General features: G+C 45.1%; 1 protein-coding gene across 1 annotated transcript in view; it reads right to left on the reverse strand.

Moving 5' to 3' along the window:
* Positions 1 to 25044, reverse strand: part of FMN1 (formin 1) — a 307196-nt gene that overhangs the window by 33597 nt on the left and 248555 nt on the right. Inside the window, exon 15 of the mRNA XM_086937030.1 lies at positions 14759 to 14908. Within this exon, the coding sequence (XP_086793156.1) occupies positions 14759 to 14908 (150 nt within the window). The remainder of the gene's footprint in view (positions 1 to 14758; positions 14909 to 25044) is intronic.

Consider the following 25044-nt stretch of genomic DNA (forward strand, 5'->3'; position numbering starts at 1 on the left):
TTGCAATTTTTTGGACACTGGACTCTGGGACTATTCAGAGCCTTGTTTGTTGCAGGAAAGGGGGTTAACATTATGGAAGGTGAAGAGAAAGCCATCTTCAGAAGATTGGGTAATAGACAGTTGTTTTATCAAATATGAGGATAGAACACTTGAAAGGAAGGTTATCTGAGCACCTACCCCCATATGCAACCCCTTGTCGAGAAGCAGAATTCTGCAGCTCAGCCTAGCATGGTCGAGGAAATGACAGATCTTTCCTGATTGGTGAGCATGCAAGGAAATCACTGGGCGTCAGTGGCGGCTACTGGAAAGATACATTGAACCAATTGGGGGAGGCGAATACAGGCCTTGTCCTTAACCATCAGATTCCACATTTGGAGGGTACACTTTGGAAGGGTGATTTTAAAACCAGAGAGGAAGAGGGCAGGCGTGAATTTGACATTCATGTGATCCAGCCCAGTTGGACACATTGCTACCAAGCTTCCAGAGATGCTCCCCTTTAGATTTAGGCGTGCATCACTTCAAGTGATCAGCGTTTTGCTCTCAGCATCCACGCAGTTCCAGTGCCTGCATCCGCCGAGAACTTGATTAGCAGAACTTTAACACTACTGCTAAAGCAGAGTTCGCAAGACATCTACTGTGCTGACACCTCAAGCAGACAGCTCTCAGCAGCATATTTACCATGGCCACCAAGTGCCCTATTTTATTTATTTTATTTTTGCTATTTTTAAAGCGCTCAAATACCCGTACGGGTGTCTCGGCGCTGGTGATCACAGAGCTCCCTAGAGTGTGACGGGAGAGTTAGGAGGAAGAGAAGAGCCATGTCTTGAGGCTCTTTCGGAATTTGAGGAGCGTAGGTGCGGTTTTGATATAAAGTGGGAGGGTGTTCCACAATTTAGCTGTGGCAGTGGTGAAGCACCTATCTCCCCAAGTGGCCTTTTTTGTCCGAGGGACGTGCAGCATGAAGGCTGCGGAGGATCGGAGGGTCCTGCGTTGCTCCAATGGTCGGAGAGCTTCTCTTAAGAACTTTGGTCCTGAGTTATTAAGGGTCTTGTAGGCTATACAGAGAGCCTATGTCACGTTCAGCCACGAGCAGACTGCAGTCTGGGAAATGTAGTTTTGAATTAACACGGTCAGCTGTAGAATCAAAGATACAGGGCTGAAAAATGCTGTAGGCTAAAGAATAGCCAGGGCTGGATGAAGCCATCACGTGTGGCATTTGAATACATGGGAGCTATGTGCCTACAAAGATCACTTTTAAAACGCAATTTGCCGTAGATCGGGAATGTGTGAGTGGTCAGCCTCAGAACAGGGGCGGCAGTGCCTAGAGATGCAGTAAGCATGTAAATGTTCTCAATTGGACATAATTGACAGTGTAGAGTTTGCACAAAGCGCAGGAAGGCAAGGCTACTTTGCCTGTATTCCTTTCTTATTGGCCGCGTTCTGTCTGCAGGGCTGGCAGTGCGCAGGACTACCACAAGAGCTGGTGGTGCACTGGAGTGGGCAGTGTGCAGGACTGCAGGGGGTAGGACTGGCTTCATTGAGGGCACTGCACAAAGCTGGCAACCAGTGTGCAGTGATGATACTGCGCAGATCTGGTAGACAGAGCATTGAGACAAAAGGCTTCATGATTGGCAGGCTGCATGGCTGACCAGCAGTGTGCGGGGCTCCCACAGTCTCAACATAATTTCCTACTCAGACGACATCCAACTCATCATCTCACTCACGGACGACCCCACCACCACCAGAACCAACTTCCACAGATGCATGACAAACGTTGCCGACTAGATGAAGAACAACTGCCTGCAGTTGAACACAGACAAGACGGAGGTACTGATAGTCGGCAACAGCAGCAGCACATAGGACAACTCCTGTTGGCCATCAGATCTAAGACCCGCACCCATTCACTCCAACCACGCGAGAAACCTTGGAATCATCATTGACAACAAGCTCTCCATGAAATCACAGCTCAACGCTGTCTCCTCTACCCGCTTTCTCACTCTGCACATACTATGTCAGATCTTCAAGTGGCTACACCTACACACGAGACACAGTGTGACAAGACCTCATCACCAGCAGATTGGACTACGGCAACGCCCTCTACGTAGGAATGGCCGCACACCTTCTACTCAGATTTCAGACCATACAGAACGCTGCAGCCAGACTCATGCTTGGCCTTATAAGATGAATCCACATCACACCTCACCACCAGAAACTCCACTGGCTCAGCGTACAGAAAAGATGCCAATTCAAGCTGCTGACCCACTTACACAAGCTCTACACAACCAAGGACCCGCCTACATTAATCACCGCCTGAACTGCCACCAACCGCCGAGAAGACTACGCTCTGCCTTCCTTTCACTTGCCCATACTCCCCGCATCTATCGAAGCAGAAGTGGAGGACGCGCCTTCTCCCACATTCCCGCAAAGAACTGGAACAGCCTCACCACACACCTCTGGACCATCACCTCACTTCCGGGAATCCGAACGGCCACAAATAGCACAATGAAAGGCTTCCACTTTTACCAAGATACGAGGGTGGACAGGCCTGTCTGCCGACACAGTAACCTGGTTTGAAGTGGGAGGCACTGAGCGCCCAGACAGGCTGAGGGAGGACAGAGAAAAAGAAAACAGCCATTGTCCAAGAGTTTTTTTGGGAGGGGACAGTGGGATTTTAGAAATGAAGCATAGTTTAAACACGGAGTAATCTGCCTCCTTCACTGTATATATGGCTTATAAATAGAGACTTGTCGCACGCTGTATAACCAATGTTACAATGACTATTATTTGTTCGTAAAGGGCAGTCCACACTACTTTTCAGTCAGTAACCTGACTTAAGCTTACTTGTCGTTTTATGGAAGCGCATAAACTGGTCGGCTGAGCACTTCCAGCTCGAGTGCGATGTAGCCGCCACTCCTTGTTCGCTCCATGTCTTTGGCGGTATGCTTTACGGGGGGGCTTGAAGCAACGCTCCAGCAGGCTGTCACATGACCACCTGCGCATGCGTGCAATCAAAGTCCAATGACGCCCCAGAAGGCAACAGTCCCCTTTCACTCACATCGTGGGTAAGGCACTGCGCCCCCAAAGCACGGACGGACAACTGTGCTGCGCTTAAAAGATCTACACTTTCCGTATTTCTGTACGACACAACACTATCTATCCTGCCGCTACTCTTCTCTATCCAAATAACTGAATAACATATCCACCACTCTAATTACTTTATATTTCCCTATACTAATTTTCAACACTAGTCCGTTATGGGTTACAGAGTAGCATGCTACTAGCCAGAAAAGCGCTTCAACACCCCTTCGAGGGTAACAAGAGCTATATGAATGCAAACCTTTCTCCCCCTTCCATCCCTCTGCTATCCTGCTCACTGCTAATAACGGACTAATATCCACCACTCAAATTACTTTCATATTTCACCATACTTATTCACCACTAATCCTTTATGGGTTTCCGGAGTAGCGTGCTACTGCCCCCTGACCCCCCACCTGCCCCAAAAAGGCGCTTCAACACCACATCAGGGGTAAGAAGCGCAACCTTTTTCCTCTTCTATCCTTCAGAATCCAAATAACTGACTAACCTATCAACCACTTTAATTACTTTCATATTTCACGATACTAATTCAACACTAATCCTTTATGGGTCCCGAAGTAGCGTGCCGCTCGCCGAAAAAGCGCTTCGACGCCACGGCAGGGTAGTAAGCGCTATATAAATGCAATTACAATACAATCTACCCCTGAAATCAAACTTTAATTTTCTAAAGTCCGCCAGCTCTGGACAGGTGAAAACAATACTAGGAAAAAAGGTGTAAACGAGTGTTAACACAAGAAGAATCGGAATTAAAAAAGGAAAGAAAGCAAAAGAGCTTTCTATGCGAAAAAGGGCGCACCAAACAACTTTCACAACAATTAGAAAATAAAAATAAAAGAACACCACCACTTTGGACAAATACTACATGTTTTTTTCATTCATATAAGAATGTGGTTAGCGCAAACTCAGCACACACTTAGGAGGAAACTGTGGAGAAGGGAGTATTTACGCGACTTTACCATTTTTCCAGGCATTTTTCTGAGATGGGCAAGTGCAGGACTTTCTGCTGAGAAACAACGCCCACTGCGCAGCACAGCCCAACATCAATGCAGTATTTTATACGTTTCCCTTCATGGCTATCCCTTTGGTTCAAAACATCTGCAAAACTGCACTCCAGAAAGCACCATTTGGCTCAGCTTTAGCAGTCATTTGTGAGGTGAGAGCCCCACAATCTTCCCGGGGGGTGGCAGGCTCTCTAGTGCTATTATACAAAAACAAGGGGAGCCAAAGGAATTATCAGAGGGACCTTGGGCAGTATCATTTTATAGAGAACACTGGTCCCTATTCTGAACAGTAGATACACAAAAGCAGATAACTATACACTAAATAGTAGGTATGTCTTTTGTCCAGCCGGACAAGATTTTTATTTTTCATATAAGTTTTCAATAGTGAGGTATTTAGAACAAATAATGACAAGTGGGCACAGCCGTGACCCACAAAACAAGACAAAACAACGAAACAGATTGGCCAAAAGGCGAGCAAAATTAGTCTGTACACTTGTGTTTCAGTATAACAGACAAGGATCAGTTTCTTTACACCATTGCATACTACAATATAGCTCAATGTTATTGCATATGGCGCATTGTGTCAACGACGTTTCGATGCCAACATTAAATACAGGGCATCATCTTCAGGACAATTGAATGAAGCATTGTAGTCTTGACTAAGTAATACATTATGCCTTTTTCTCAATACTAAGGCAGGAATGTCAACTTCAGGCGCGAGGTGAGGGCCTGCGCGAGCTTGCCAACAGCGTGTGGTATCAGTACTGAATCAAGGTGGAGTCAGGGGATGAGCACGCCAATTTGCGTGGGTCGGTAGTGAACAGGATGGGTAATGCACGGTCGCAATTACTTGGTAGCTGTGAGCTGGATAGCTTCATCAACTGCCGGGTCAGCCGGGTCGCTCTAGTGCAGCACACGTTGGTCGGTGTGTGCACCACACCAACTCGACAATTGCCCGGTCGCCACTGCACAATGGTGCCACTGCCAGGCCACTCACATTGGTGACAATGTAATCCTCTGGAAGACGAGCCAAGAAGTGCATCTTGAGGACGATGCGGTAGGAAAGCAAGGCGCAGGGAGATTTTCACCGTCCAGTTTCTCACGAACGATAAACGTCTGGCACAGATGCTCTGTATCACTACCCTCCCAGCCTCCCATCTTCTCTCCACTGATCTACCCAACTGAATTAAAAAAATAAGTTCCAATTACCACAGCTTCTAATTATTATCTTGGAGAAGACCTACTTACTTGCATCATTTCTTTTAAAGTTTGTAATTGTCCAAATACATTCATGCTTTACATTCTCCTGCCCCCTCGTGGCCTTATGCGGAACAGACTTGGGGATTTAAAAAAAAAATGTTTTTGTGATAACGGATGAGCTTCTCAAGGAGTCCCTTTGATTTAGACACGGGCTAAGGCAGGCTTCTCCAATGAGTAGCTCTTTAAGTACCTGTGAGTAGCTCACCTGTTAGCAAAGACTACCAAATTAGAAGCTTTTACTTGGTTGAATTATTATATGTATACCAACATTTAGAGTGTATATTTTCAGAACGTATAAGCTGATATATGGAGAACAATGGCTGAGTTTCCAAAATCTATTTAAGGCTGATATTTGAGTGATAAATCATGTGGCATTGGGAACACTGTTTACAAGTGTTCTTACCTTGGAATTTCCCGTGTAGAGGTATCCCATATTGCCAAAGGTTTTATACCTTACTGCTTGCAACCCTGCCTGATGCACGGAGGTAATTGCTGGAAGTAACCTTGCATATGGTGGCCACTAATGTAATATTTTCTGATGTGGTCATTATTACAACGCTATAACACTTGTAGCTCCTGGTGAATTTCATTAAACATAAGTAGCTCTTATTGCAGAAAAGGTTGGAGACGCCTGGGCTAAGGAGACCACCTCAGTCCAGATCATTGCAGACACTGACTCCAGGTCTGAACTCTTCACTTACAAATCACTGGTTTCAGGTGTGTCGGTCTAATTAGGTCAAAAGAAGTAAAACAAGACTACAGCACCCAGAACACATCAGGCTATCATACAAAAGTCAAGGACTGGAAATGGGGTCTTTAATGACCTGGAGGGAGGACGTCAAGCTACGTAGAGGTGACATTCTTTTGTCTTGGCCACGTCACCAGAATAGGCCAGCGCTGTGTATGGCTCTTTACATAATAAACCTAAATAGCCATAATTGATGGTTTCTTTGAACCAAGCAACAGGCCAAGCTGTCAACCACTGGCCTACTCGAATTCCCTACTTAGGCCCAGTAGTGTGAAAATGTAACACAACAATGTTTGCAGAAACCAGGCTACCGGGAGGGAGCTTGCACATTATTGGACTAAAGTGGCAACGCTCTGTACAAATATTTCTGTATCAACATTACTAACATCTATTCTGTGTCCCACTAGATGACTAGAACAATTTAAATACAATTAACTTTATTAAAATGGCCTTTCATAAATGGGCAACTTATTGTCCCTCCTCTTACTACCCTAGGCATATCCTGCCTGCTGGGCGCGACTCTTGTGAATAAGCCTCTATTCTAATCCCCACTTCTTTCCCTTCAAGCTCACGCCCAGGAGGGGCAACAAGAAACCCAGAAAGCACAACTCTGGTGCTCCCGCTTGACACCTCCAGGCCTCACATGCACCATACAACCCACACTTCCTTCCATTGGAATCCAAAGGGGTGGCGTGCTACCCAACCGCAAAGTGCTTCAGCGCCTCTTCAGGGGTGGGGAACTCTAGATCAAGAAATCTATAACACATTACAATACAATCTATATGGGCAGACAGCCACAAAATCTCACGATACTTGTAAGGCTGATGGTTTTCAAGCAGGCGTAGATTGCAGTGAACTGCGCTTCTTTATAGCACTTTTACTAAGGTGCACACCCTCAATGTGTTTTTTTTTTTAATTTATCACTTTGCGCTTTCATTTCAAAGCTTACTGCCTTAGTTCAGATTTATGTTATGACGTTTGGTGGCTATCTGCGACGGATGCATCTTGTCACTCTTTCGATGGTCCCATTGACAAGATCACAACCTGAGTGCTGCCTCAGTGCTGGCCTCCTATTGTTGTGCAGGTCATTACATTTTTTTTTTTAAATCGAGAATCATGAACACTACGACGTTGATTAAAGCCCAATCGACCATCCCTAGCAATCAATCGAATGCTACGAAATATGGTCAAAAGAAATCCTGCGCTAGTGAATATTCAGGTAGAGTTCACATGCCAGGACATGCGCACTTACCGAATTCCTGCACCAGTGCCCATGCACATCAGAATTCCTGCACCAGCCAATGTACGCATCAGAATGCACCCACGGGTAAATAACCATATCAGAATTCATGCACCAGGGAATATACCCACCAGAATGCACCCACCGGTAAATAACCACATCAGAATTCATGCACCACTGAATATACACATCAGAATACACCCACCAATACATAACCACATCAGAATTCATGCACCAGTGAATATACGCATCAGAATGCACCCACCAGTAAATAACCAAATCAGAATTCATGCACCAGGGAATATACGCACCAGAATGCATCCACCGGTAAATAACCGCATCAGAATTCATGCACCACTGAACATACACATCAGAATACACCCACCAATACATAACCGTATCAGAATTCATGCACCAGTGAATATACGCATCAGAATACACCTACCAATAAATAACCGCATCAGAAATCATGTACCAGTGAATATACGCATCAGAATGCACCCACCAGTAAATAACCACATTAGAATTCTATTCTATTCTATTCTATTCTAGGTTTGGTAAAGTGCGACAGCTGCCCCAGCAAAGGGGCGTCCCGGCGCTGAGAGGAGTCACAGAACCTACCAGGAAGGGGAAGGGGGGGGGGGGAATGAAGGGCTAACCGGAGGGAAATAGGAGGGTCTTGATGGCTTTTCGGAAAGTAGGAAGGCTGTCTAGGGAGCGGATGTGAGGGGGCAGAGCATTCCATAGCTTGGGTCCCAGGACCCTGAAGGAGCGACCTCCAGTGCGGCAAAGCTTTGCACGGGGAACACTCAAGAGGAGCTGATTAGAGGAACGCAGATCACGCCCCGGAACGTAGGGGCTGATGAGATTTTGTGGAAGAGTGGGACTTCCCTGTTTGAAGATCGTGATGAGGGCCTTAAATTGAATTCTGAAGGCAACGGGCAACCAGTGGAGTTTGCGGATGGTAGCTCTGGCTGAGCATCTGCGGGGGAGACCGACCAACGTTCTCGCCGCTGCATTTTGTACTCGTTGAAGTCTGGCAATTTCGGCTTTGTTTGCGCCTAGGAGGAGGACATTCGCGTAGTCCAAGCGAGAAAGGATAGTCGCTTGGACAATCAGCTGGCGGACCTTCGGGTCGAAAAAGCCAAGTATAGAGCTGAGGTTTCTCAAAAGACCTATACAGGTGGCGGCCACCTTTTTGGTGTGTGTCTGGAAGAATGCACCCACCAGGGACTATGTACACATCAGAATACACCCAATAGTAAATAACCACATCAGAATTCATGCACCAGCGAATGTACGCATCAGAATGCACCCACAGGTAAATAACCACATTAGAAATCCTGCACCAGCGATTGTACGCATCAGAATGCACCCACAGGTAAATAACCACATCAGAATTACTGTACCAGTGAATATACGCATCAGAATGCACCCACCAGTAAATAACCACATCAGAATTCATGCACCAGTCAATATACGCATCAGAATACACCTACCAATAAATAACCACATCAGAATTTACGCATCAGAATGTACCCACAAGTAAATAACCACATCAGAATGCACCGACCAGGGACTATGTACACATCAGAATGCACCCACCAGTAAATAACCCCATCAGAATTCACGCACCAAAGAATATACGAATCAGAATGCACCCACCAGTAAATAACCACATCAGAATTCATGCACCAGGGAATATAAGCACCAGAATACACCCACCGGTAAATAACCACATTAGAATTCATGCACCGGAAAAACCACATCAGAATGCACCCATCAGTAAATAACCATATCAGAATTCCTGTACCAGGGAACGTACGCATTAGAATGCATTCATCAGTAAATAACCACATCAGAATTCATGCACCGGAAAAACCACATCAGAATGCACCCATTAGTAAATAACCATATCAGAATTCCTGTATCAGGGAATGTATGCATCAGAATGCACCCACCGGTAAAAATCCACATCAGAATTCATGCACCAGAGAATATAAGCATGTGAATCGCTATGCTACTGGTTGGGTCTCGTGAGGGGCGACTGGAGCCTTCCCTTAAAAAAAAGAAATACATTCATTGAATGGAGAAAAAAGGTGTTGGCATATATGGGATTGACTCTTACATATGCAGTCCTAGATACCCCAACCGTAGAAACTCAGAACAGCAATCTGCACTATCATGTCCTCTGTGGCTGTGGGGCACCCTGTGGAGACCAATACGGGTGCAGCAGAAAGTGCGATTCTGCAGCAATGCGACTGCTAATGCCCAGTCGGAGCAGTGACTGATTGTTGCCAATCGACCGGTGAGAGGCTGCATTTGCCACGTAATGCCTGATCAGCCTACGTGAGGATGCAACTGCTGAATCTGTGAATGGCCCGGGCGCGGCTGCAACTGCAAATCCAAGACGAGCCAGTGTGAGGCTTCAACTGTCAAATGCAGCTGACCCTTTTTGGGTCTTCGTCTGTGGCTTAGCCGTCCCTGGTGAAGGTCCCCTCTACCAACTACTGAAGCCCCGGGGGATGCCACTTACTAGTGTTTCAGGTGAGATGGCACCATCGCAGGCCTGCAGCTTCGAGCACCGGCTAAGAAGAGTCTAAGCAGGCATGTCACCGGACGCAGTCCTGTGCCTGTAGTGGAGGCACTCGCGAGCTGCCTGCCCTGTGCCACTACTCCTCAGAGCGTTCCGGTGAACCAGTGAGCACTGGATGGCCTGAAAGCAGAGCTGGACTTTGTTAGGATGGTACCCTGGGTGGAGCATCATTTGGTACCCTTGCTAATGCGAAGAAAATAAACGAGGCAGCAGGGACCCCCTTTTGAGCTCAGTGAACAGTGACTGGCCCTTGAACACAAACATCTCTGGACCTCCCCCAGCTCACCTAAATCACGATGGCTTTGCTGCCTCATGCTGATGGTTTTGTTGATGTGTGTCAGCAGGGGTGATATGGTGAGGGAGGGCAAGGAAGGGGGCAATGGGGTGTTAAATACATTGCCTACAGTCCGATAATGAAGGATTACAACCACTTAATGGCAATGTCGACAGAAACGAGCACACAGAGATACTGACATGGCTGGAGCAAGACGACAGGGCTTCTACTGTTAGCATTACCAAAATGCACACAGGTCCGTGCGCCCCTCAGAGTATTTGTGCCCTAGGCACGTCTCACCCATGCCAAAGCCGGCCCTGCCTGAAAGAGACCCTGAGAGGGCCGATTCACCAGTGTAGGTGTTATAGACTTGAGTGTTAGTGTACATATACCTTTGGAGGGATTGGCTGCGCTTGTGTTAGATTTACACAACTCTATACCCATAGAGACAGAGGAGGAGGGGGTTGGAGCCCACTCAGAACCCAAGGAACACTGACTTGCCTTTTTCGGTCTCGCTAGAGCCAGCGTATGCGCTGGTCTAGCGAGATATTTAGTAAGTGGGGTTTTCAAGTGCTACCAAAGGCCACCAGCTTGCTATTACGCGCACAAGAGCGCGCGCCTCGCTCTGCCTCTTGACGCAATCACTTTCACGTTCAGACAATGCTCATTTTCTTTACTTCTGCTATAATTGCGGCACCCGCTCTTTACTTTTAACATTAAAGTAAAGCGCAGGTGCCGCGATTATAGCAAAAGTAAAGAAACAGATGTTCTTTTCTATTTCTTTTGCTATAAAAGCGGCACCTGCGCTTTACTTGCAACATTAAAAGTAAAGCGTTGGTGCCGCGATGCTTGTTACTTCAGTTTCGAAGTTTGAATGAATAAGGTGGCAAAGTAGAGTATGTCGATGTTGAAACCACAGACGTGAATACTAAACTTTCTTATTAAGTGGCAGTGCCTTTTTTAGACCTTTGTACCTTATAAATGTCGTGAATATGGAGGCTTCTGAGCCATTTCCAATTAATTTCAACACAGCCAAACCAGAAATGGTATTCACTAATCAATGAGGTACTTTTCCTAAATTCTTGCAGCAAACTACCAGAACCAAATAGCACAAATGAAGTGATGGACGCAGACATGCTTGGGAGTCGATGGAGAGCATGGACGCTTCACCCAGGACCTGCTTTTGTGAAGCAAAAATGTATCAGTGCTGAGTCGAGAGCTCGAAGTAGAATGTAAAGTGAGCCTCCTATTAATCATGCTGCACTCTGGGAATGTGTGTAATTTGGCTATGCCGCCTGGGAAGGAGAACACAACGTCACTGCTGCAGAGAAAGCGTACATCGTTTTGCTTTGTGATTGTGAGGCAAGTGACTTTTTTTTGTTGCAGTTTTAAGTTTATGTTGAGGTGAAATGAAAGAGTTTTCACTCTTATACTTTTTCCCTAAGCCTTTATTCTGCTTTGCGCTTTTGGAACATAATTTGAAGTACTGCTAGAAGAGTGTGGCTATGTATGAGCACACATATGAGCTACTAAACCGGCAGTGTAGTAAAACTACAGGGAAGGAAGCCTTTAACCTTATACTCTGTATAACTCCATGCTACTTTATAAGCCAACAAGATAAATATAAAATGTTTTTCATCAACATTTTTGGTAAAGGCGATATCTATATGAACTTCTTTTTAAAAGTATACAGCATGCTGTATTCAAGGTTACCGGATGTATTAAAAAAGGGAACAAACGTCCTTTTAAAGTCGGTTGATCTTTGAGTTAAAGTGCTACTTTAGAGGGATGAAACATGAAAAACAACAACAAGCGGTAAACCTACAGGTAAAGAAATTTTTCTTTTTTTAGAAGATGGGTTTCTTTTACTTGGTAGGGTATGATGGCACTAGAGTTTCAGAGCTAATGGCACTGATAGTTTGAAAAGAGCGGTGGACATTTATAGCTCACATGATCTAGCAAATGGCAGCCAACTGAAACAAGCACAGTGGAACTCATTTATAAATAAGCACTATGAATGTGCCAAGTTGTAGAACCACCAGCAGTGCGGGAAACTAGAACCTAGAGTCCAATGCTCACCTGGAAACTGGTTCCCTGGCTTTTTAGTATGTGAGCTACTTAATCTTGATCTCCTCCCTAAATATGTTTTCCCTAGGGGAAACTCCATTACCTAAACCCCTATCAAGTAGGTAATTACTGCTTCCATTAAGTTTCCTATCCTGGAACACAACTTACTGTGCCTTTTACAGGCATATATTTGTACGCTTCCAGGTTCTGAAATTAACCCCAGGATTTTGTGTTCACATTATATGAACAATGGCTCGCTGTAAAAAATAGTATAAATTTACCAAGTTGGAAAATTCAATTCTTCTGGATTTCTACCATTTTAGGATTTAAAAGTTCTTGATCTGAAAATCAATTTGTGGCATGTACTTTCAGAAATTGCTTTTTTGCCCCTATGCACTGCAACCACCAGCAACCTTCCCCACCCACTTCAAAATCCTCTATGCCCATTTTCCTAGTCCCATACTACACTACACATCCCCCTCAAAACACCATGACACGAAGAGCAAAGAGACCTAACTGGAATCCTTACTTTGACACAAGATCCACAAACAAACGTCAGCATTTCTGATATACTCTCAGAAACCACACCAGACATCTTTATTACAGAAATATTGCTCAGCAATGACGTTGCACCTATGTGGCACAAAGCCATCCCTCCTGAATTTTGCCTAATCTATAAAAATCCACACCATTGATTATTTTTTTGGGGGGGGGGGGGGGAGGAGTTTTTTTTCTTCTTTCAGCCTACTCACACTATTAAATACTCCTTCGTCTTAATGTATAGACCACCACCAAGCAGTGCAAACTTTTAAGATGTCTTATTAGATACAGTGACCAAGACCCATCTGAAAAGCCCGAGAACCTACATTGTAGGCAACCTCAACATATGGTTTGATGAGAATATAACCACAGCGATGACAATCAAACTTGAGGATTCAACCTCCAACAAATGCTTTCTGGCCCAACTCACTCTGCTGGACACACTGTTGAGTTCATGTTTTCCCCTGGAGAAGTGTGGCTCACCGGTTAGAGGCGGCAGACCCAGAAGCAGAGGTCGGCCCGGGACCAGGGTTCAATTCCCGACGCGGCAGGGTACGGAACCAATGTCAGCGGGCTCGATAAATCTCGCCTCGGTGCCTCTCTAACCATGGGTCCCACGCTGCAACTCTGGGCAATAGCTTGCTTAATCTCCACAACGGCCCCCTCGCTGCCGGGGATGCCTGGCTTCACCTTGGGGATGCCCAATAGGGACCATCTCACAGGGAAAGCCAGGACGGGTTCCCCAGCGGTACACAGCGCCAAGACACCCCAGGGTGAATGTGCGCTCTACAAATTCATACTGACATAACATAACAGGCCGAAGTTGCGGATGACCCCTCTGTAAGTTGGAGTGAGCTCAATCTCCTCACGTTCAAGATCAACTCACCTATCAATGACAACACTTGCAAGCCATCAAAAGCATACTACAGACCCGCATACAGACAAGGGTAAAAATAAAATAGACCTCAACTCCCAACTTGAAGAACTTCAATAAATATGTGGCTGTAAGACATTCACACCTGGATGTTCACTGCACTGGACAAACAGATATCAATAAAGACAACGCCCAGGGTTTACTAATAAGACCATGACATAGATTAACGACAAAAAAATGAAAGCAAAACTCAAGGCCCACCAAGAGAAGTCAGAAACCTAGGAATTTGCACAAAGGGAGTCAATTCTATGCGCAAGGGGAGTCAATTCTGTGCACAAGGGGAATCCATTCTATGCAAAAAGGGAATCCATTCTGTGCACAAGGGGAATCCATTCTGTGCACAAAGGAGTCCATTCTAAGTACAATGGGAATTCATTCGATGCACAAAGGAGTCCATTCGATGCACAAAGGAGTCCATTCTATGCACAAAGGAGTCCATTCTATGCACAAAGGAGTCCATTCTATGCACAAAGGAGTCCATTCTATGCACAAAGGAGTCCATTCTATGCACAAAGGAGTCCATTCTAAGCACAAAGGATGCACAAAGGAGTCCATTCTAAGCACAAAGGAGTCCATTCTAAGCACAAAGGAGTCCATTCTAAGCACAAAGGGAGTCCATTCTAAGCACAAAGGGAGTCCATTCTAAGCACAAAGGGAGTCCATTCTAAGCACAAAGGGAGTCCATTCTAAGCACAAAGGGAGTCCATTCTAAGCACAAAGGGAGTCCATTCTAAGCACAAAGGGAGTCCATTCTGAGCCAAAGGGAGTCCATTCTGAGCCAAAGGGAGTCCATTCTAAGCACAAAGGGAGTCCATTCTAAGCACAAAGGGAGTCCATTCTAAGCACAAAGGGAGTCCATTCTAAGCACAAAGGGAGTCCATTCTAAGCACAAAGGGAGTCAATTCTCTCCACAAAGGGGGTCAATTCTCTGCACAAAGGGGGTCAATTCTCTGCACAAAGGGAGCTTGGACGAGGGTCCAGAAGCTGAGCTGCGAGCCCTACCTCTCTGTAGAGATGTTCTTGCTCTCTCTCTTCCAGACGCTCTTGAAGTCTCCACAGAATTCGTACCACATCATGAAGACTTGGTTGGGTACAATCTCCTTCTCATTGTTCTTGGGCTTTAGACCAAAGAATCGTACGGTCTCCGCAAAACTGGAGGGTAGAAAGGAAAATTACACACACATTACAAACTTAAAAATTAAAAAAATAGTAGATCTGTATCCCATTTAAATTACTTATACAGCACAACCTCACTCAAGGGATACTTGCAATACAAGAGGTGCTTCAATGGACAACCCTCACATTATCTGTCTTAAGCTTGTAGCCGAACTAGAGCAGAGGCTGCGAAACGCACCGAAGAACAACAGTAAAGAGCTGGTACTTACCTTCAATACCATATTTTGGTAGACACTCATCTCTTTGCTCATTCATTAAGCATGCTACTGGCTCTGAAAACTAATACCAAAATGGACAAAATGCGGTGCTAGAACTACTTCAGCCCCAGAGTCGTCCAGGTGTCACGAGATTTAACGACACCGATCCCTAACACAATAATTCTTTCTGTATGACATTTATACTGTCTATGTTTTCTCACTCCATTGAGGGTAGACGAAAGCCCTGGATAGAGCCTAACTTTAGAAACAACAACCCAAGGTACTACACCAGGTGCCAACGGATGAATCAGGACTAAGAGAACAGTATCCATTAGAAAAACCCTTACAGAAGGTACTAACTTCATCAACCAAAAGATCTTTCTTTTGGCTGATTCCTACTGAGAGACTCCCTCGTAGCAAGTCGCATAAGAGGCAGGTCTGAGTAACACAAACAAAAGTACCAAAGTGTTGGTTACAAATACACACTGCTGCAGAGTCACCCAAGCAAAGCCAGGCTCAGTCCATGCACCGATTTGCAGCAAATAATGCCTTGTAAAGAACTTGACAAAGCAGCACCTAGGAAAGCATGAAGCAGAAGAGCAAGAAGCCACATGAAAATGCCCTCTAAGCACTGGATTGCTGGCATCAGTTCCTGACCAATCAAGACCACCCATCGGTCCAACCTCACTCCCTTCCAATTCTCCAAAAAGAGCTGCCTGACGCGCCACCTGGTCACACTGTGTTAGTGCAAGTAGTGCAAGACCTCCGCATGAAGTGGGCAGTAGCCTTTCAGCTATTTCTCATAAGGAATGGAATGATTTGTTGAGCAGGAAGGTAACTGCTTCTACTAGTAGCACCACTCTTCTACACTTTATGGTGAGTCACCTAGCACAATCTGCAGCAGGGAGACCAATAGTTTCGGGGAATAGGATCGGCATTGGAACTCCTCTTTCAGTTCTGCGACTGGTTCTTGAAACCAATTGTACAAAGATCACAGTCATACCTGAGAGATACTAAAGACGTACTGTGTCACCTCAGAGACATGGAAACAAACATCAACACAGACATGTTCATAACTATGGACATCGAAGCGCTCTACACGAGCATCCCTGGAGGTAGTGGGACGTATCCTACAAGAACAGGACTGGGCATACATTACACCCATCCACTTCATTATGGAGTGCTCTCAAATAGCGCTTACAGAGAACTTCTTTGAGTTTGAGGACACTTTATACCATCAAGTGAGGGGTACATCCATGGGCAGCCCTTTTGTGCCGAGCATGGCATGCCTTTATGTTCATCAATTTGAGGAAGATTACATCTTCAACCCCTCCAACCCCTTCTTGCCTCAGATGAAGACCTGGAAACGATCCATATGACATTCTCGTGGTCTGGGAGGGGAGTGAGGAGGATGCAACACGATTTATGGAATGGGTCAACAGCAAAGACCCCCACCTTTTTTTTACACATATCATTGATAAAAACATGCGTTTTTTCTCGATCTCGACATCACCCTATCAACAGAAGGGCTCTCCACCAAAGTCCATGTTAAACCAACAGACAGGAACAGCCTCCTCCTGTTCGAGAGCTACCATCCGAGGTCTCTTCGAGAAAACCTACCTGTGGGACAATTCCTTAGAATTCGAAGGAATTGTTCTGAGCTCGTGACCTTCCAAGTACAGGCGGAACAATTGGAGAATAAACTCCTTGTGAGACATTACCCCAAGAAGATGGTCAGAGGAGCGAAAAAGAGGGCAAGGAACAACGACAGGGATGCGCTCCTTGAAACAACACCGAAAGAACAGAGTGACCGCATTGTGTGTGTGACAACATGCACACCCGTGTCTAACAAAATCCAAAACATCATCCGGAAAAAATGGTCAATCCTAATTAGCGGAAGTCGGAGGTGGGAGCCCCCCCTTTTCGCATACAAACATAGCAGGAACCTTAGGGACAACTTGGTTCACTCTAAAGTTAATTAAGAACCTACTAAAAGTCAAATGACCCTGTGGAGTCAACCTAAACCAGTGGGTCACTACCCATGTGGGAATTGTGTGTGCTGCACACTTACCACTAGCACGAAAGAAGTCTATATTGGCACTGGCAACCACTGGAAATTAGAAAACTTCAGCAACTGCAACACAGAGTGTGTGGTGTATCTACTGACATGCCCTGTGCAACTTACAATATGTCGGCATGACCACCAGGAAAGTGAAGGTGCGTGTGAGTGAGCACCGCAGCACAATACGATGCAGGAAGACAAACACAAGGCTAACAACACATTTTATTGACAAAGGTCACAATGACTAGGACCTTAAATGGGTTGTACTGGAGGTTATGAACAGACAGAGGACCGACACAGCCAGACAGTTATACCTCCGAGAACAACGGTGGGTTACAGACTTCGGAGCTGGGAGAAGGGCCTGAACAACGAGATCCCTTGGCTACAAATGGCTGCCTGAACAGCATATCATCATACCAAGGAGTGCTAAGTTGCCCATATACCCCTTATACCTGACCAATTTTGGAAGGGAGACACAAACTTACACCAATCCCCCCCCCCCCCCCTCAACCCCCCCCCCCCCTCCCCCAAAACCGAGCTGGGCCCCTAAGAACACAATGAATTAATGGGACATTTTGAACTGTCCACACTAAACTCCTCATCGCGTAATACCACAATGTACAACATGGTATTCAAATCCGTCAAACCTAGCTAATTACTTGGGTTCTCAAACATATATGATACTCTGTCAAAACATCACTAATAACTAGAGGTTTTTCTCCATATGAAAATTTTTTAATTAATTTGTTGAATCTGAGCACTTCCTCGCTCAGTTTTACAGTGTGATAGGCACGGCCGGACTGGGAACCAGAACCCGCCCTGGCAAAGTGCTCGGCCGGCCCCCCTCCCCCCTCCAGGAGGAGAGGGGAGGGGGGTGAGGTGAGGTGCGACCACGCTCTATGACAGGGCCAGTTTTCGGCCGTTTTTGTTACAGGGCAGTTTTTGCAGCATACCGGCCCTGTAACAAAAACGGCCCCAGGGGCCCAAAACCGACCCCCAACCATGCGGCCCACCGGGGAATTGCCCGGTGCCCTCAACGGCCAGTCCGGGCCTGGTGATAGGCCAAGTCTGCCAGTTTTCACACAGTGAGTCTGCGCTAACATCCTGTCAGGCTACTGTTCCCCGCACACATCAGCGCGCATGCGCAAAGCTACCACACTTCTCGCTTGCGAGCTGATGTCCCATAAATGTCCAAGCGATTGCGAGCACAATAGCTGTACTGAATGTACTTTGGCCCGCACCAGCAGATAAGGTCAATGTGTTTCCCATACTTCTGATCTCTTTCAAAAGACGGAGAAGTTTCGGCCGAACATAAAACAGACAGTGCATGCACAGAACAGAGCCTTTGCCCCTCTTTTGCACACAGACCAATGAAAATGCAGCCATCAGGATACGCCCTCACGAGGTGGCCAGCCACCTTCTAGGAGGACACAGGAAACACACATGTGCTCTCCAATTACCGCTCATTACCTGAACCAATTAACCAATTGAGCTCAGTATATATACCCCCAGCCTTCCCATCAGTTTTAATTGACGGAGAGACCCTAGAGGACGCCTAAGGGAAAGCTGCTGGAAGCACTGAAGATAGACAGTAAGAGTATGCATGATGCTGTATGTGCCATATGTGTGAATGGGTGTTTCACTCTGCTGGGAGGCCACACTATTTGTAGTTCTACTTTGTGAGTCCCTTTTTAACAAACCAACAGGTTTTAAATCAGGATGTTGGATTCTTTACCACACATGATTGTGTTTTTACTTCTTGTTTTCAGAAAGTCTCAGTAGGTTCTTCCACCTCAGCCCTCCCATGGAGCAAGTAGGCTAGATTATAGGGTAAGGTAAAAAACAGTCGTTTCTTTGGTTTGCAAGGATACACTTGTAAATGTCACATGTCTCATATAGACCGAAACACGTGCACAATAGGTATGGCGCTACATGGATGGTACAGTGTACTTGTTGTATTCATACTCCCACTTTGGTGTGTATGCTTCTTTTTTTTTTTGTTTACTTTTTCTACAGAGTCACTCATTAGGTTACTACACCAAGAGGGGTACTTGTAATTCACAGCCCCTTCACACATTAGTAGCAGGTCCATTTTTCTATCACTAGGTGCCGGGAAGTGGACCTCTAGGTAATAACCTCCCCTATGGTCCTGAAGAATGCTGCGTGACCTTCGGGGACACTTTAGCAGAAACATGTCGACCCTTTATAATACGGTGAAGGGAGATTAATGTCCAATATCACCGACCACTTCTTTTAACTACCATACCTTTGATCCCTGAATAAACTTAGGATATGGACAAGGGTAATGATTTTTAATACACATTTTCACTCCTCCCACGGCCATCACTTAGATTTACAAGTGCTTCCCTGTCTCCAGGTGTATGCCCGCCCTCTATCAAACCAAGTTTTTAGAGGGTGAGGACAGCCAATGATGAAGCTTGACACCGGGCGGTGTGTTAGGCCAGTCCGTAACTTTTTATGAGATGCCCCCATTGGCAACGCATCTCCCCCTAACTCTGTAGATACCTTTAGGAACACAATCTAGGGGCAGTCTTATTTTGTAGATTCATTCTGCAGCAATCTCAGAAGCAGTGCTGGTCATCATACTGTAAGGGGGAGGGGAGAGTTGAGCTCTAGAAGCCATTGACAAGAGGAAGGAAGGAAGGAAGGAAGGAAGGAAGGAAGGAATGTGCAGCAGGCAATGGAGGTGCCAATGCTAATGGAAGAGCCAATCATAACCACTTCGATGGCTGCGGCATTCGCATTAAAAGAGCAGAGGGCTTGAAAAAGTGGAACAGGAGAATTCTTAAACACAGGCTTCTTAGAAGAGGCTCCCTGCTGGGGGTCTGAACCAGAAGTACCAACACCCATTTTGTAACATTGAAGTGTGATACCCAAAAATCCTCTATGTGTCTGATGTGACCGGTTCCTGCACACTAACTGCATCTACTGTCAGTCCAGAGATCCTGCCAGCAATTGGCAAAAATAATAAAGTTGGATCTAGGCAGGAACATGACCCTGGGTAGAGCTGCCAAAAATAAGTGTAAGGGGAAAATACTGAAATAACTTGAAGAAAAAAAGACCCCCTGAAAGGGTCAAATTCCAAATGCCAATAGGTTATGTATGAAAAGAAAACGGGACCAGTAACATGGGGTGCAGACAGCCACTTCATCGAGCCCGGTTGTCACATCCAGTTTGAATCGCTCAAGCCAGGTCATGAAAAAACACCTGGTTTCGAGTTTGGAACCTATGGGTCTCTTACTTGCAGGGGAGCAGGCAGCCATTGCTTCCTGTTGTCACTGCTAACAGTGACTGTACAAAGTAGATGACATCACTTAGGACATCATAATGGAATTCGAAATATTGCCCCGAGGGCAATGAATAACCTTCAAATAACTGTGTTCCAATCTCTCTAGAATGCAAGCAGAGAGTGCAGCATATTTTGGGTACTCGTATGCTAACAGCGCGAGAAATCACCAGGTAAGGTCCAGATCCATAGCGACCTGTCTGGATGTGATGTCATCTCGAGACCGGCGCAGTTCAGGTACGAGAAACTTATTGCTACTCTGTGCCATTGTAGTACCTGCTTTTAGCTTGACCTCTTATTAATACTTCTGTAAATAGTACTTAATCCACTATGCATTACTGTTTTTTGTATTCCATGATCTTTTTTCTTCTCAAATATCATTCCATTTGGGTCAGTTACATTTGCCTTGATTACCTGCCACCATCTCAGTGTTCCTGACACCAAAATGTCTCCTTTACTTTTATTTTCCCAACAAAAACCGGAGGACTAGTGACACACGCTGTCTGATCACAGCTTTCTGTCCCGGTCTCTTAGATTAATTCGAAAGCACCACGGATCGCTTTTCATCCCTCTCAGACCGGTCACTTGAGGACACAGCACCAACCCTCAAGGTGAGAATACACCCACTGTTCAGCGATACGCTGCGTTTTTCTATTTCTCTGTTTTCCTATTTATAAAGCCACCAATCACTATACTCTGTTTTTGAAAACAGCCGGAGCCCGACCGTCTAGATCCGGCAGAGAGACTGGGCCCCACCATAATCATGTAAGCATGACATAAAGAAGGTGTGGTATGAGTGTGATTCAACATAGTCATCGTGTTGGCAGATACTGATAGGATTCATTTATTTTTTGATGACAGATGGCTGGATGTCCCGATTAACCGCTGTTTTTTTCTGGTCTCTAAGTGACTGAGAGGTAAGAGACAGAAGCTAGTAGTAGGGGTAGAAAGTGCATATTCCAACATAAACAGCATACCAATAAGTTTCCCCCTTCTCTTTTCACAGACCTTTGTCCTGATGAGAACTCATTGACTCATATGAGTTCGAAACGCGTAGACTTTTCAAGCCTTTAGCAAACCAAAAAATGGATGATATTTACGTTTGAATAGCTTTGTAAATATATGACTATGTTCTAGGCTTCATTGTAAATCAAAAGTGATTACATTGTAGATATAATTAATAAGTTCTTTTTTTGTATTGTTTGTCGATATGTAAATAGTGTGGTTTGTGAGTAGTATGACTGAGTGTGCCGTATTATATGTTGTCTATAAAGTCTAAGAAGATTTTTGTCTAAAAATTTTTTTTGTTGTGTTCAAATAATGTGAATTTGTCATTTGTATATAAGGTCTTAAATCCTGACTTAAAAATTCACAAAAGGTGCGTTGAAATTCTAATAATAAAAATAACCCCCCTTTTTTTCAAAATAAAATAAAAGTAAAGGAGACATTTTGGTGTCAGGAACATTTGTTTAATGGTCAGTTGTTCTTTCTCAAAATAAGTGAGGGAAAGTAGTTGCAGCACTTGCAATCTCTGTTGTTGTTGAATCGCTTGTGGCAAGCAGTGCTGTTGGGAGCCCAAAGCCAGTTTTGTTGTTGAGGAACCATCTCAGTGTGGCATCTTTCCAATAAAGACAGTTTTCCATTTTCCGTCACCTCTTTTGCTTGCCACAGACAGTAGCCTCATTGGGGCTACTCCCTTGTTCCAGGGTTGCAGGAGATGGCCCATCAGAAACAAAGCTCCTAGTTAGTTAGCTTCCATGTAGCTTGTTCTGTTTCTATAAACTGTGCTGTTTCTATAAGCTGTGCCCCTTTAACATGTTTAACACAAATTTGTAGAGTCCTCACTCTGAACGTTTACTGCAAGCTCCCTGCGCCCCTCGATTCCCAATAGACTTCAAACAGGCGCTTCATATTGGATCCTCAAACATAAAAACTTAGAATCCCAAATATGGAATCGCAATGAAAGGGAAAAACACAATTTGGAACTTTCAGCCCATTGATCTCCCAGTAGGCTGCGGACAGGGTGTTGGTACCTACTCCTGAGGGTTGTCTAGGTCTCCCACTGCCCCACCCCTAGAGGAGCTCCTGTTTGAGAATCCTGTGCTTGTTTTTCACTTATGGGGCCATGATACCCAACAGAGCGCCTTCCAGAAGGGGGCGGCATTATCTTGAGGCAAGGGAGCGGCCATCGCCTCCTGCCCTGGACTACGGTAACTGCTAGAATAAGTCATCTGTTCTGCAAATCTGGCCACGTCCTCCACTATCCCCTCTGTGGTTACTCCAACACCTCAACATTCGTCTTCTGTCAAATGGCAGCTACACTTTAAAAACCTCCACAGCGCTCAGCATCTTCCTGCATCACCAGGAGACTTTTTTTTTTGAAGCTCTTGGGCGGCCAAGTTTGAAGATGAGGATGTCTGGTTCCTTGTCACGGAAAGAAATGTGACAGAGCACAAAGTGCATTTTAGAGATCATCTTTTGGTACCAAGAGGTACCTTACTTTGTGCCTTAATATTTTCAAACTGAAAAGCTTTCTGTGTCTTTGCAGGTAAGAATTCGTCCAGTTGTGTCTTATTACCAGTCCTCATGAGTCTGACCCATGCACATTACTGTGATGCTTTGCCATTGTAAACGTGGGATGATCTGGAGGCACCTTATACTGGAATTCAGCCGTGGACCCCAATCAAAACACCTGCTCTCCATTTGGAAATAACAAATGTTGCCCGTCCCATGGTCTCATACATAAAGAACGCGCTTCAGTAGATTATTGTGTACAGAGGCAAAATAAGTGGGTCAGAGTCTGGTGGGGCTCTCAGATCAACAGTTTTAGTTTTGATACATTAAAGGTCAGAGTCCAGGAAACAATTCAACCATTGATGGATGATGTTGGGTTCATAACATACTTCAAGACTTGGCCCTCAGCCGCCATCCCTCACTGGCCTTTCAAAAGGAATTGCTACTCTCTGGTTGTCGTCTAGACGGCGACACGTTTCAGGGAAATGCAGGTGCAAACAGTTTGGTCCTTCCAGGAAGGCGGCATACCAAAAATTCCAACAATGTCACCCAATAACAATCATCGTGCCAAAGGCGAGAAGAATCCTTTTGTTGCGCCAAGCATGAGAACATCGTAACCAGAGCTGTCCCGCCACGGGCTTCTGGGCATAACACAATGGCACCCCGGGCATTGTTCATAAACACTTGATACTGTTTCAGTCACATCGACAAATGAAAGCATTTTTGTGGCCTGAGACAACGTTTCTGTCCGAATCTTGATTACGAATGGCAAAGCTATCCAAATTCAGGACATACCATACCGTCTAATTTTGTGGCATTATCTAGCTGGCAGGATTTTGAAAAATATCTGTATTGTTTTTGTCACATTATAAGGCATGAATATCCCTAAAACATTATTGTGTGATTAGGTAAACAAAAGCGTATCTGTACGCCAATGCCCAGAAACCATGCCTGATAACCACAGTGTGTGGATAAACATATCCAGTTATTTCTGCCGTCTGTTCCAACAGGATATCTATGTAGTCCTTGAACCATTTGATTCTTCTGTTGGGAAACCGCATAAGGTGGCACTTGGGCAGGGCTGGATAGCATCAAGTGCTAAAATCACTTTTAATCAAATCAATACGTTTGAAAATGTGCGATGTATCCCGCTTTACCTTAAATCTGGTTAACAGTTTTTCATAAATCGAAAATAAGTGGAACCTTTCCCAACAATACTCTGGGACAAGATTACTCCAGTCTTAGAACATTTGAGGTCATTCTTACCACAAGTCTTGTTCTCTCCAGAAGAAGCAAAGACAAAAACTATGTTAAAACATGCAGAGCAGGAGGGCTCAAAACGACCCTAAAACATCTCCTAAATATAAAGACTGTCAAGATTTACAAAGCAGCAACCAAGAAAACATTTAGAGCATTTAATTCTAACGCCTTGTATAAGAAGCATAAATTAATTTTCACAATGGCCAAGAAACTTGTAAATCCTATGGTAGCCCCTACAGCCATCACCCCGAGCAGACTATGTGATCATATGTCACAATTATCTGGTATTACTTCTGATATTACGAACCATAATGACGACGGGCATTTACCCCAGTGCCTGTTCTGTCCAATCCTCCCACCTCTCAATGGAGTACTTGAGTCTTTAACCAAAGAGAATGATTGTAGCAGCTTCAGATCTTTGAAAAAGAGGATTCCCATTGGATGCTTTCATTGTCACAGTTCTGCAGAAACCGAATGAGGTTACTGCTTATGGTTGCTTTTTATTCTAACATACATTTGGTTGTGGGGTTAATCTGGGTTTTTATTATAATTATTAGGTTTCTTCTGCCATACAAGCAATAACTTCTGAAACAAGAGCAGACACCCCTTAGTCACTGATAGTGCGACAATCAACTGAAATATAAAGGAGTATTGCAAGAGGTAAAAGCATTTCAGCACAGTATGTCTGCTAGCCCCAAAACAATTTACAGCAAAGTCCATTCATGAAGGAATAAAACCGAACAGGGATTTCCCAGGTATCGCGACGTTAGTC

Source organism: Lissotriton vulgaris, chromosome 9 (genome assembly GCF_964263255.1).
Source record: "Lissotriton vulgaris chromosome 9, aLisVul1.2, whole genome shotgun sequence".
NCBI lineage: Eukaryota > Metazoa > Chordata > Amphibia > Caudata > Salamandridae > Lissotriton > Lissotriton vulgaris.